The following is an 11,652-nucleotide window of genomic DNA, read 5'->3' as shown; positions in this document are numbered from 1 at the left end:
CTTGAGCTAGTCTACCAATATAACACTGTAATATCTCACTAACAGGATCTGCCACTAATAAAAATATAAACAAAGTATATAATGATAATAACATTATTACTTGTTTTACGAATATTATTAGAAACAGATAACACATTCATTTCTCGTAGTGCATTAGCCAGTGTCTGCCATACAAGAGTACGATCAGAGCCTTCAGTCAACCACTTGGCTAAACACTCCATCAGGCAATTTGAAGGATCTCCTTTATTAGCTGACTCAATTGCTTTCAGTGTATGATAAGATAGACCAAAATTTAACCCAAATTCAAACCATCTTGCTTCAGGAAACTTGTAATGCCTCAAGACTTTCAAAACAAAGTTTAACTTGCTAATATCTGTACACAAAACTGAAATGTAGCAATATGTGTGTACTATACTCACCTAATGGGAAATGTCCTTTTGAGGCCATTTGAAATATATAAGTAGAAGTGAAAAGTCTATAAGTCCTAGGAGGACTATCACGGCTATAAACACAAGGAATTGGCAAAACACACAACAACAAGTTTCTTTGGCCAACATACACTAGACAACATGTTGCTAACAACTTTGTGGTTGCTTTCTTTTTGAAACAACATGTTGCCAGAAATAGATAGCTGTTCTATTTCTGGCAACATGTTGCTTACAAGATCAAAGTAGCCACAAATGTTGCTAGCAACATGTTGCATATAGTGTGAGTGAATTTGAAACATTCAATATTATTCTAGCCAAAATTATTTTAGACACAACAAATTAAATATACTGAGTTATATTAAATAAATAATGTATTTCTCAGTTTGTAAAAGATATCCTTCATCATTCATGTAAGTCTTCCAACCATTTCAATGAGACTACTGTAGCCTTGTGTGTATTCTATGACAACTTGTTTCCCTCCAAGCCAGGAACAATAAAGTTTGTTACTTTATCAGTGGCCGGGGGCCTCCTCTACATCACCATTATAACTAAGGATAAGTTAAGGAATTATATGTCATTATTAATATAAAACTAAAGTCTATACGTGTAGAAATAGGATATGTTATTATATAACGGGATAGAGTGAGTCTAATACTCTCATCAATTCCATAGAAACAGACACTGATATCAGTAAATATGTAAAGTAATGGATCCATTACTAAAAGATTAGTACAATAATGATCAATTGATGAAAGGTCTCTTTACCTTTAGTATGTACATATACAATTTATGCATGTATTAAGTGGTTTGTCCATTTCTGAGATATATAAGGTTGGTATTCCTTTACTTGAGAGATGTTTTCTGATTGATCTCTTAGTACCATACCAACTGAAATGAAGAGTACCCTGTAGCCCATCAAAAATGGCTCCAAAATTACCCCCAATTAAATTTATATTACACCTTTATATATGCATTGATGTTCTTATGCTGTGTAGAAATTTTGCTGACTAAAAGTTTTTGAGTTATGGCCATTTATGAAATTGGCTAATTTCTGAAAATACAGCCCATACTTTTTCCAAAAATGGCTCCAAAATCACTCAAAACTTTTATTGCATTTTCTGATATGTATTAATGTCCTTCTGCTATGTAGAAAATTCAAGATGATTCTGATTAAAAGGTTTTGAGCTATTCTCATCCTAATATGCACAGTATATTTACATTAGTGATGCACAATTCCAAGTCCGGAGTATTTGATTCTTCAATTTCGAATGGAATCGTATTTGTATCAAAAAAGAAGTGAGAATCATTTGAAACATTTGGCTTTACACATGCGCAGATGTAGTACTCAGAATCAGTATTTGATTCCATCGATTCCAGTCTCAAAAGTATTTGGAATCAGAATCAAATGCAAATTTCTGGATTTGCCCATCTCTAATTTACATGTAAAGTTAATTATTTTGTTTATTAATTCATTTATTTACAGTGGCCTTGTGATTCTGACTCCAATGTAACATATGGATTTGAACTACTGGATTAATTATTATAAAAGTATGTACATATAACTACAAATTTCATAATTATACATGTATAATTACATGCATGCAATACATGCACATATTTAAATTGCAGTATATTTAATTTTTGTTGAAATTTTTCTGAGAATCCTCAATGGTTTTATTATTCTACATGTATTATGCACATGTGTTTTGCAGTCAGTGTTAAATTTACATACCAATACAATAATTATGCTAATAGAATCAGTACCAGACATTCACATGCATGAAGAGGAGGTTCTACAGGTCTTAGATTAAAAAATGACAGTAAGAATGAAGCATGTACTTATTTTAAAGAAATCTACATGTGCCCATGGGCTTACGCCAACTACAAGAACCTTTTTGGCCACAGAACCAACTGTCCCCACCAGAAATGGTTGGGCACCTTTATATTATTTTTTAAAACATTTGACACAAACAAGTTAAAATCAGTTATGCATATGACACACACATGACAAACACATGACATAGAGAGTTCCTAGTTAGATGACAACCTGGGCAAGCCTTAGCAAGCCCGAGCTGTGATCCCTCACATAAATCACCTGCAGTTACACAAATTAGTCTAAGGTCAAACCACAACACACTATTATTACACAACACATACATCACTAATAATTGATAATGAATATACAACTAATAATTCAAATAATAATGATACACATATACAACCAATAATAGAATAATAACACATTTGTACACAACCCATAATTAATAACACATACCTATCAGAATAATTAATCTTCAATAGTTTTAATCCATCACACCATTCATTATTAATATAAACATTTACAATGGTATAACTCTACATAAAAGACACTTTGGTACAAGAAGGTTCTCCGCTGAATCTGAATAGTTTTTGCTATCACTGGTTTTAGGTGTTTACACTAATCCACCAGCTGTGTTTTCATTTGAACTTATCATTTGTTTACAGAAGTATCCACTTAGGTATTTGTTTTCAAATGTCTCTGGATAAGTATGCGTTTTCATGTGTTTTAGTGTAAACGAAAGCTGTATCCGTGACAAAAAGTCTCTGTTTTCCAATGAAACCAGAGTAGTGTAAACGCAGCCTTAGTCCTCACAGTTCCTCTCAGTTCTTTCTCTCTCTCCCTTGTTTATTCATTTATTGGTTTTGATTAAAGATACTAAGACTATTCAGTAAGCTGTTAAGTCATTGACTGTATCTACATAAACTCATCATTTTGTATAGGTTTGTACCAATTGAGACATTACAAAATCTCCTCATTATAAAGGTGTCTTTGCTATAAAGGTGTTTTTATTACAAAGGCTATAGGTCTACACTATAATTATTTTATAATTTCAGTAATACTGTTATTATTATGATTATCCACTCTTGCATTATTTATTGCCTTTTTCTCTTCTTTTTAAATAGTCAATCTATTTTGTTTTTGCCACTCGCTAAAAACTTTGTAGACAGTAAAAGCACAGCATCAATCATGCAGTTAATAATGTTATAACTCCATCTTTCTTCTCCTCTTCCTCCCTCTTTATACAGTTATCATTAATCACTTCGTAAAATATTTCGTGTTTAAATAAAATAACATAATACAATTAATTACACAAATATTAATCTATCTTTTACAATATCATAATCATGGTATTCTGTGCATGTGTCTTGGTGCTTCATATCTAAGTATAGCTTTACTAAATTCTCATTAATTGATAATATAGAAAGAATTAGTAGTATTCCATCAGATGATATTGAGGTGCCTCTTATTGATAGTTCAGTTATTGTTGAATTTTTGGTAATTAGTTCAGAAAGAGACTGAGCACTAAAAGAACTAATAAGAGGATTATTTAAAAAGGATAATCTTTTAAGTGTGTTATTGTGTGTTTTTAGTACACTTGTAACATCAGCAACTGCTTTGTCATCAATGGAACAGTTCGTAAGATGTATTTCTTCTAATGATTTATTATTAGCCAGTAAGTTACATAATGATGAGACGCAGTCCTGCGTTAGTTGAGTGTCTTGTATTTTGAAGTACATCACCTTTTCATTTTGTAACAAAACTGGCAACAGGTTAAGCACAATGTCAGGAGATGATTTGATGATGTTAATGTTTGTATGCTTGTATGTTAATAAAGAAACTACTTCTTGACATTGTATTAAAGATGGAGAGGTCAGTTGAACACCATCATCATACCACCTAATTGCTTTAGGCTTTCCTGAATACACAAGAAAGTTATAAATAATTATTGAGCTATAAAATAAATTTTAACAATGCCTACTGAATTTTCAAAACAAATTAATTATAGATATTTTTGGCTTAATTTTTATAAACAGTGTTAGATGCATAATTTTACCACTTGATATTTCTTGCAATTATTTTAAGTAGTATTTGGCTATGTACATTCCCAAAAAAGCTATAATAATCTAAATTAAAAAGGAAAATTACATGTAAATTTCAGCAAAACACAATATGCCACCTGATCTATTAATTATTAAACTAACTATTAATAATTTTTCCCGCATAAAAAATATTGCAGAATTAAAAACTGAGTGTATATACATGTACATGGCAATGTACATACTCAAAGCAATCAAGCTGTTTGTATAAGAATAAATATGCTAACATTAAAAATCTTCCAAATGCTATTATTATATCTTACCATGTTCTTTTTCTCTAAGTTGATTTAGCAGAACTGAATCTTGTTTAATTAATGATAAAAAGAGACTTGCCCTCTCAACGTCACTTCTCATCTTAATTTCCTTGATTTTAGGTATGTCAACATTCTCTGTCATTGCATAATGAAATAGTTCAAGTGATTCCAATGTTGATAGTTCATTCTCTTCATCTTTTCTTATATGATCAATATGAACTCTTCCCTCTTGTTCAGTATCTAATGATTTTGCTAGCCACCATCCATTAGTACGCTCTTCCTTGATCTCAAGTTTCTCTCCTTCCTTGAATGAAAGTTGAGTAGCTTCCCTTTGCTCATAGTCAAACTTTGCTACATAAACTGGTCCTTTTGGTGGATCCATTGATTGTGTGGACTGATCCTTTCCTAAAATACCAGTACTAGTCATTATGCTAATATAATGTAATACATACGAAGAGTAATTGAAGTTTCTTTCAGTTGTTGTACATTCATTAGTGATATCTTTTCCTGTAACAGCTCTATCTCCTTCTCTCTTTCAATTAATGTTTCCTCTATTCCTATCATAATAATAATGTGGGGAATTTAAATTTGCTAGTGTAATTGTGAGTAGTTGATGCACCCATGCAAATTGTGCGTTTTTTACTTAGCAATCTGCAAAATTAAATTCCAGTAAATAGTTCTAGCTATAATGGTAACAAAAATTAAATCTGCAGATGCATGCTATGATAATTCAATATTAAACGATACAAATGAGCAATTCACAGTATAGCAGATAATTCTGAAGGGAATTACATTTGGTGAATTTGCGTTTTGATAGCCATTCACCAAAATAAAAATCCGCCATTAACAGCAATTATGCGTATGCTCAATGGAACATGACCACAAATTCGCCAAATTAAAATGTGCCAATCACCCAAAATTCAGCAATTTGCCAAATGTTACTCCCTCTAAAATTTCCTACTATACGGTATATACATGACTACACCATGAGTAAGCATGTACTGTATGCATAATGCCATTACATCATATGGCACAACTGTACATTTCATAAATTTTTCCAAAATTCATTAAATTTCTGCAATTTGTCACTTAGCTTGTATTATTAAAAGTTTTTTTGTGAATCTTTAAAGAATTTAAATTTCTAAAATTTTAAACCATATGTGCACACCTGTTTTGCTTTGAAGAGATGATCGTAAATGATCTATTTCCATTTGCATTGCTTTTGTCATCTTCTTTTTACTGTCTTCCTTCTCAAACTCTAAATAATAAGGAAATCAATCAAAAACAAAGAAGGTATTAGAAGGAGAAGGAACCAACATAACTCATTAAGAAGAGATAAATAAAGAACAAGACAGGCCAAAATAAAACAAAAAGCAAATTAAGCATTGAATTAAGTATGTGCATGTGTGCATATCAAAATAGTACAGAACTTACTAGAACTAAGCATGCATGAAACAGAAACCACAATGTTAGTAATGCACAAAACCACAACATTACATCACACAAACAGCATTAAAATTGATTTACTAGTTTTCACACTCCTAATTATATCAAATTAATGTAAAATGCAGCTGTGTAATGTATTGTAATTATAATTATGCAGTACTAGTACATTTGTACATACCTGTTTTGCTTTGAAGAGATGATGGTGAATGATCTACTTCTATCTGCATTGCTTTTGACATCTTCTTTTTACTACCTTCCTTACTAGACTCTATATAATAAAAATGAGATAAACAAAAATTCAATTACATGATGAGTTTATCCAGAAGTCATTCACATGGCAATAATTAGTATCCTTTTTTCAAGACATTAATGATTAGTATATAATTTATGTACCTTTCAATTTAGCATTCTCCTCAAGTAAATCATCTCTTTCACTCTCTACCATCTCCAGTTTCTTCATTAGACTCTTCACCTCCTATCAAATATTAAAGTATACTATTAATTTATATACACATACATTCACTAACCTCATCAATTGCATGTTCATCATACACAGTATAGTAACCAATAGTTAAACTAATCAATCCCATCTCCTTTAGCATATCAACATTATCTCTAGCTGTCACTAGTAAACTCTCCATCAGATAATGAGGAGCATAACAAGTAACAATGATGGAGTTCCCTTCCTTGATCACTACCACCTCTACTTGATTATCCTTGAACGTTTTCCATAGGAGGGCTCTGATACTGGAGAGAGAATGCTCACTTGGATTCCATTTCAGAATAAACTTGATTGTCTCACAAGTGAGGAGAGAAGATGATAATCTCTTAAGCTGACAATTACAAAACATTGTTAATTTGTTCTCACAGAATTCATCCAGGTGTGTCTGATAAGCTAATATCATGTCTCCAGCATCTTGTATTGAGTATTTGTTCACTATAGTCTCCAATAGAGCAACGTTAGTGATAGAACACTCATCCTCAATCACGTCCATTACATCATCAAAGCTATTGGCATTTTTCAATTGAGGTTTTAAATCTCGACGACACCTTCCAAGGTAGGTCTTCAAATCATTGACAGAGGGTATGGCTGCTTCAATAAGAGGAACAACATTGTGAATAAGTGTACCAAGTATATCACCCATTCTATCAAACTCAGCTTTATAGCCAGGATGCACTATGGCCTCTACTACACCTATAATATAGTGTAATGACTTTGAACTGGGCATTATAATTAATGTTACTAACCTTGTGGAATAGCATCAGTATTGGTAGTTACTTGAGTCTCGCTACTACTATCTTGTAATTGTCCAGATCCTGTATTTATTATAATAATGAATAAATATGCCTTACAGCGGGTATTAATCACGACACTTAATTTTAGAGATTTTAGCAAGTGTACTTAATCAAAGGCATTCAACCAGCTCAGTGCTAATAATAGTTATACTGTACTTGTGTAAACAAGTAAAGTATAATAGGAAACAAGTACCGGTACACAAAATAGACAAAATTACACAAGATTTTGTGTAAACAAGTACCGGTAGATCTATACTAGAAAGGCAAGATCTATAAAAAGATAACAATAGATAGTGTGATCCTATTAAGTGTTCCACTCTTAAATGGATAGATTGGGCTTCTTGAGTAGTGTTATGTTATTAAATGGGAGTTTCACCATTGATTTTCTTCCTATTTTTGCTAATTATTACATTTTGCTAAATCAGGGTCCCCTTGAAAATGATAAAATTTAAGAGCGCAATTAATACCCACTCAAATGTATGATTTATGTATGCTATAATTACTTAAAGATGTTGAAGTACTTGCTTGCTGACAAGATGGCATCACTGTTACTGCTAAAGGAAATGACTTTCCTATTTTTATTAGAATTATAAATAATTTAAGTGCATTCATAAAAACTATTCATTTACCATATTCCATTATTATATCACTAGCTAAAGACACTGCTTCCTTTGATTTCATTAGAATGCTTGTCAGGGTACGTAACTTGCTATGATCTTCAGCTACAGCACTTAATATTAGTAACATTGGATCTCCTACCAATGAACAGCCGCAACTCTTCACTTCTGTTAATGTATCCTTAGATATCAATCCCTCTGTATGTAAGAGATCAACTGATTCCTCAGTAAGAACAACTTGAGCTAGTCTACCAATATAACACTGTAATATCTCACTGACAGGATCTGCCACTAATAAAAATACAGACAAAGTATTATTATAATGGTAATATACCGGTATATATACCATTATTACTTGTTTTACGAATATCAGTAGAAATAGATTTTACGTCCATTTCTCTAAGAGCATTGGCCAGTGTTTGCCAGATAATAGGACCAACAGTGGTGACATTATCATCAGCTTTAGTCAACCACTTGGTTAAACACTCCATCAGGCAGCGTGAAGGGTTGCCTCTATGAGCTGACTCAATAGCTTCCAGTGTAGGATGAAGTAGACCAAGATTGAGCCCAAAGTCAAACCATCTTGCTTCAGGAAACTTGTAATGCCTCAAGACTTGTAAAACAAACCTTAACTTGCTAATATCTGTACAAGAAAATAGATTAATATAATCATAATGTAGCTACAATAACATTAATTTTTATACTCACCTAATGGGGCCATTTCAAAGAAGCTCAAACAAGAATCTTGGCTATGGCTATCTACTCAGTAACCACGTGAGCATAAAGAACCACATTCAAAATTAAATATTAATTTTAATAGCCACACCGCTTATGTTTTTTTAATGATGTATTAAATATTTCTCTGTTTGTAGAAGATGTCCTTCATGTAAACTGTCTTCCAGCCATTTTAATGATACTACTGTGGCCTTGTGCATTCCATGGTAACTTGTTTCCCTCCAAGCCAGGAACAATAATGTGTGTTGTTTTATCAGTGGAGCACTGGAGCCCTCCTCTACAGTCTACATCACCATTATAAGTATGGATAAGATAAGGATTATACATTATTATTAATATAACATTAAATCTATGCATGTAGAATTAGGATATGCTATCATATCATATAACAGGATAGGGTGCGTCTGGTACTCTGATCAATTCCATAGAAACAGACACTGATATCCGTAAATATATCAGGTAATGGATCCACTACTAAAAGATTACAATAATGACAAATTGATGAAGGTGTCTCCTAACCTTTAATACGAAGTTCAGGGCTAACTCTTGGTACAGTTTTGTGGTGCCCATGACGTCAAAAATAATAACTGTTGAATAATATTAAGGAGAAAAATATTGTGAAGGGCGCTTTCCTACATGTACATGTACAATATAGTTTATACATGTAGTAAGTGGTTTGTGCATTTCTGAGATACATGAATGTTGGTATTCCTTTGCTTGAGAGATGTTTTCTGATTAATCTCTCAGTACCATACCAATTGAAATGAGGAGTAGAGTGAAATGAACTGATGCTATAGAGAAAAGGAAAGAAGAGAGAGAGAGAAAAAAGAGACAGTTGGGACAGGGAAAGAGGGAGAAAAAGAGAGAAATGACAAGGAAATAAAAAGATCATACAATTACTAGGTGCTACCATTTAGTCTTAATGCTATTCTTTGTAAGCCAATACTGAGAGAAGGTAACTTAATCCCTGACAGGCTACCACTAGAATCCATTGACTGGGCAACAATTAGTGCCAACTAAAATTAATGAAGACATAAATCAACAAAATAGTACAATAAAACGTATAATGACTACAGTATATGTACATGTACATGTATACATACCATATCTCTGCCTTGATCTCTACTCATGATATCATCAACTGGTATTACATGCACATCACTCAAGGACAAATCTATAATCATTACATCGGTGTCATAATGTAACTGACCATCATTACACAGTACCTCTCATTTTACTTGCTTTCTTATAGTAGGTCTCTGGTTGCATTGAGCGTGTTGATATAGCTGAAAATAAACCACCACGCCCCCACCGTCCAGAATCATCTACATGCATGTACATGTAATTGAAAGCATAATATTATGCACAGAATGAATTTAATATAAAATATTATGATACTAACACTATGCACTACCATAAAGAGGGTCTCATACCAATAATATGATATTCCTTACCTACACAGTGTACAATAATAGCATCATTAGTTGATGTGTTCTGTGGTTGTGTCACGTCACCAATGAGATACTGTATTTCCCTCTCCTCTCTCTCTTCCTCCTCCTCTTCCTCTTCTTTTATCTTTAATGATGAGTAGTTGTGTTCTTTCCACCATTCCTGCTTCTTTCTTTCCTTCTCTTCTTTCTGTCTTTTCTTTTCTTCCTCCATTAGTTTTTGTCTCTTAATCTTAACTTATAAGAAGTATAAGAATTTAGTGCTTATATGCATGTACAAGTACATTCAGTAATAGAACTGTTGTAATTAACTGTATTTGTACATTTTTACAAATCAGCTATTAAAAGTTACATTCAGAAAAAATGCAATAAAAAAATTAATTCATGCAAACTTTGTTTTTGACTGATTTGTGACAATTTAACATTTAAAATTTATCCATTTTAAGTCAGTCCTAAATTTTTAGTAAGGGTAAGTAATATTAATTTTGTGGTAACCTTAATACATGGTTTAGCCCATGCTTCTTGTCAAAACTGACTTCAAAACAAATATCATTTTGACTAAAATTTTCTACTGACACATTTCCTTGGAACAATTAGGCTCTAATTTAATAATTGGGCCAGAGACTATAATTCATAGCTACATGTAAATAAATGTTACTACATTTTCCAATACACACATGACATGTATAAACTATACTATGTCCCAACTGAGAATGGACCGGAAGTGGAAGCAGCTGCATTGGAATTTGAAAAATGTATCTACGTCACTAATGACGTCTTATAATGATATTCATAGAGACATGGCCGATATTTCGGCTGTGTTGTTTCACTCTTAAAATAGTCTTGTTCTTCCAGATAAGCAGTACAATAGCTACTGGAGTCACCTAGTCTTCATAAAGGCCATCATTATCAGAAGATCTCGCTCTATTAGCTTTTTAAAAGAAGAATTATCAGTTTGGGCGCTACACCACATGTGCTTATGTAAACTATGACATCATAGAACGTCATTGCGGTTAGCTTTGGTATGCCATTGGGTTTATAGGGAGAACCCGGTTCTCAGGGTTCCCAAGGGCTGAGAGACCCAAGACCTGAGATCCTGAAGCGGCATTGGGCGACTAAGAACCTGTGAAAGTCTCATTCTTATCCCACATTCCTATAAAAAGTTATTCCAGTTTTTCTTGGTCCAAACTCAGTTGGGACATAGTATACACTTCATATATAATATCTAGATAGTACTGTCAGTGCCTTATTGGATAAAAAAGATAAGTGTTGTGTTTACAATGCTATTTATCTGTAGTACTGATTTTAGTACCTACATGTTTCTTCCATACTTAATGTTATTGTACTTGTTTGTAGTTTTAGTCCTAAGTATAATTGTTTCAGTGTTAGTTGTAAGAAAGGGAAGTAGAAAAAGGAAAAGTAATTTAACTGGGGCCAAATCTAAAGGAAAAAATAAGAAACAATATAAAAATAGAAAGCAAATGGAAGGTTTCGTTGCAAAGAATAGATC

The 11,652-nt window shown here is 32.5% G+C and overlaps 2 protein-coding genes across 3 annotated transcripts in view; both read right to left on the bottom strand.

The window, feature by feature from the left end:
- Positions 1–3,506: 3,506 nt before the first annotated feature.
- Positions 3,507–8,722, bottom strand: LOC109587067 (uncharacterized). Its single transcript, XM_020003286.1, has 12 exons — positions 8,668–8,722; positions 8,315–8,602; positions 7,972–8,250; positions 7,846–7,914; positions 7,295–7,363; positions 6,574–7,241; positions 6,440–6,521; positions 6,225–6,314; positions 5,769–5,858; positions 5,053–5,157; positions 4,610–5,005; positions 3,507–4,165 (listed from the first exon to the last, which is right to left on the bottom strand). Exons 1-12 carry the CDS (start codon positions 8,678–8,680, stop codon positions 3,555–3,557), a joined length of 2,760 nt encoding a protein of 919 aa, XP_019858845.1. The 5' UTR covers positions 8,681–8,722; the 3' UTR covers positions 3,507–3,554.
- Positions 8,723–9,013: 291 nt separating this feature from the next.
- Positions 9,014–11,652, bottom strand: part of LOC105314659 (chromodomain-helicase-DNA-binding protein 1-like) — a 4,480-nt gene continuing 1,841 nt past the window's right edge. Inside the window, exons 3-9 of one of the 2 annotated variants that reach the window (XM_020003284.1) lie at positions 10,149–10,379; positions 9,921–10,019; positions 9,798–9,868; positions 9,605–9,710; positions 9,390–9,485; positions 9,214–9,281; positions 9,014–9,168 (exon numbers count right to left, since the gene is read on the bottom strand). In XM_020003284.1, the coding sequence (XP_019858843.1) occupies positions 9,430–9,485; positions 9,605–9,710; positions 9,798–9,868; positions 9,921–10,019; positions 10,149–10,356 (540 nt within the window). In that variant the 5' untranslated portion in view covers positions 10,357–10,379 and the 3' untranslated portion in view covers positions 9,014–9,168; positions 9,214–9,281; positions 9,390–9,429. The remainder of the gene's footprint in view (positions 9,169–9,213; positions 9,282–9,389; positions 9,486–9,604; positions 9,711–9,797; positions 9,869–9,920; positions 10,020–10,148; positions 10,380–11,652) is intronic. The other variant, XM_020003285.1, reaches the window with a different exon arrangement.

The sequence above is a fragment of the Amphimedon queenslandica genome, unplaced genomic scaffold (assembly GCF_000090795.2).
Source record: "Amphimedon queenslandica unplaced genomic scaffold, v1.1 AMPQUscaffold_12694, whole genome shotgun sequence".
In the NCBI taxonomy this organism is placed as follows: domain Eukaryota; kingdom Metazoa; phylum Porifera; class Demospongiae; order Haplosclerida; family Niphatidae; genus Amphimedon; species Amphimedon queenslandica.
The sequence above is the reverse complement of the archived record's forward strand: the minus strand, read 5'-3'. Positions and strand labels throughout refer to the sequence as shown.